Consider the following 1,904-nt stretch of genomic DNA (forward strand, 5'->3'; position numbering starts at 1 on the left):
GCTGGTGGCACTGGTCAGCTTTGGGGACGCGGATGGTGAGTGCTGGGGGGATGGGAGGGGCCGGAATCGCGTTTCCCGATCCCACTCCCCCCGTCCCGATCCCGGTTGGGTGGGTACTGTCTTCTCCAAAGCTGGTTCTCACCGCGCCCTCCTCCGCAGAGTCGCCCAAGGTGGAGGTTTACTCCCGCAAACTCGCCGTCAACGGGGAGGGGAACGTCCTAAACTGCTTCGTCAGCGGCTTTCACCCACCCAAGATCGACATCACCCTCCTCAAGAACGGCGAGCCCATGAGCGACGTCAAGTACACGGACATGTCCTTCAATGACAAGTGGTCTTTCCAACGCCTGGTGTACGCGCCCTTCACCCCACAGAAGGGGGACGTCTACACCTGCAGAGTGGCCCATTCCACCCTGAGAGAGCCACAAAATTACCGATGGGGCGAGTATCACCTCCCTTCCTCTTCCAGCTTTGCCTCTGCGCGTGGGCAGAAGCCGGTGCTCCTTGATTTGTAGCCGCCGCGTCTCTGTCGCCCCTTGTTGGGAGGCTGGGTGGCTGTAAGGTGGTGGGCTTGGAAGGTCTGCTGCTGGAGAAGGGGAGTTAACTTGGTTTTAGCTGTGGAGTACTAGGAGGACTTGCCTTGTTACCTGCGGGCATAGAATTGTGGTTTCTATGAAAGGTCTCCTTCTAGGTGGACTCCTCTAGAAAGAGATGGGTCCTGTGGTGTTTTTTTGCTTTGTGTTTGGTGACTATAAAGGTGGGCGCAGCGGTGGGAACCAATCGTGGTGACCCAGCATGCTACAAGCCAAACAGGGGCAGCTCTCTGGTTACTGTACCTGGGCTGGTTCTGTCAGGAATGGATTTGTGGTGGTGGTGGAAGAAAGGAGGTGCTGTTTTCCTCCAGGTCTAACACCTTGCCCTTCTTCTTGCAGATCCAGACTTTTGAGCTGCATCTGAGCTCGTGATGGTGAGTTACAGTGATGCTCTACACCATGCTGATGAGGACAACACGGACTGCTTTCTGTAGGGGGAAAGCGTGTAGCTTGTAGAGTTGAGGAACAAAAGCAACCACTCAAAACCCTGTAAAATCTATTACATTGATGGTGATTTGGAGCAGGGCTGTTCCTATACCTTCTCTACCTGCTTTTCTGGCTGGTTCTCAGCCATACTTTGCTCCAAAGAAAGGAGCCCCTTGGAGAAAAACTTCCCCGTGTGTCTGGCCAGATGTTTTGTGGTGTTGTCTTCTGTCTGGTGAGGAGGAAGTTGCCATAGGTGGAAGTCCCCTTGAGGTGGAGGGAGGCTGGGAAACCCTGTGGTGGGCAGCATGTTGCCATGGCGAGGTGGGATTTTTGAGACATGAATTGGTGCCTTGCTGCCAAACCAGAAGCAGTCTTGGGTTTTTTTGTTGATGTTGGTCTGAGGGCACCAGGTTCTTCAAGCTGTCTGGATTTAGTCCTTGGTTTAGTTCAGCTGTTGATAGGGAAAACAAAACTAAAGATCTGTGTCCCAGCTGACTCCGAGATTGAAATGCCCTCGTTACGTAAGAGAGGCTGGGTAATTATTAAACATGCCTTGGCAAGACCTCACTGGAAATGCCCCTCATGTTGGCCCAGAAGCTGTTGTTGATGCCTTTTAGACTGAATCATGAGTGAAACCAACTGTTGTAGCTCCAAATCTGCTGTGGGTGTTCCTTAGGAAGATGTAGGTGGACCAGAGGCCTTTACTTCTCGCTGCGTAATGCTGTTCTCCCTCTAAAGCTCTCCAGCCCTTCCTTGCTGGAGAGCAGCAAAGGCTCTGAATGGTGTTAGATGGGATGAGGAAAGGCTCAAAAGATCACTTCTAGGCAACACAGTTCTAAGTAGAATTGGAAGGTGGGTCTGTCTACCTGAAGCTGGGGCTCTGCTGGC

General features: G+C 52.7%; 1 protein-coding gene across 1 annotated transcript; it reads left to right on the forward strand.

The window, feature by feature from the left end:
* The first annotated feature begins 50 nt into the window (after positions 1-50).
* On the forward strand, positions 51-512 carry LOC103781114 (beta-2-microglobulin-like). The gene has a single exon (XM_008948816.1). It carries the CDS (start codon positions 51-53, stop codon positions 510-512), a length of 462 nt encoding a protein of 153 aa, XP_008947064.1.
* The last annotated feature ends 1,392 nt before the right edge of the window (positions 513-1,904 follow it).

The sequence above is a fragment of the Merops nubicus genome, unplaced genomic scaffold, assembly GCF_000691845.1.
Source record: "Merops nubicus isolate BGI_N331 unplaced genomic scaffold, ASM69184v1 scaffold48041, whole genome shotgun sequence".
NCBI classification, from domain to species: domain Eukaryota; kingdom Metazoa; phylum Chordata; class Aves; order Coraciiformes; family Meropidae; genus Merops; species Merops nubicus.

Excerpts from the sequence above, each read along its gene's own strand:
- LOC103781114 (XM_008948816.1), top strand. The coding sequence starts at position 51 with ATGGGAGGGGCCGGAATCGCGTTTCCCGATCCCACTCCCCCCGTCCCG.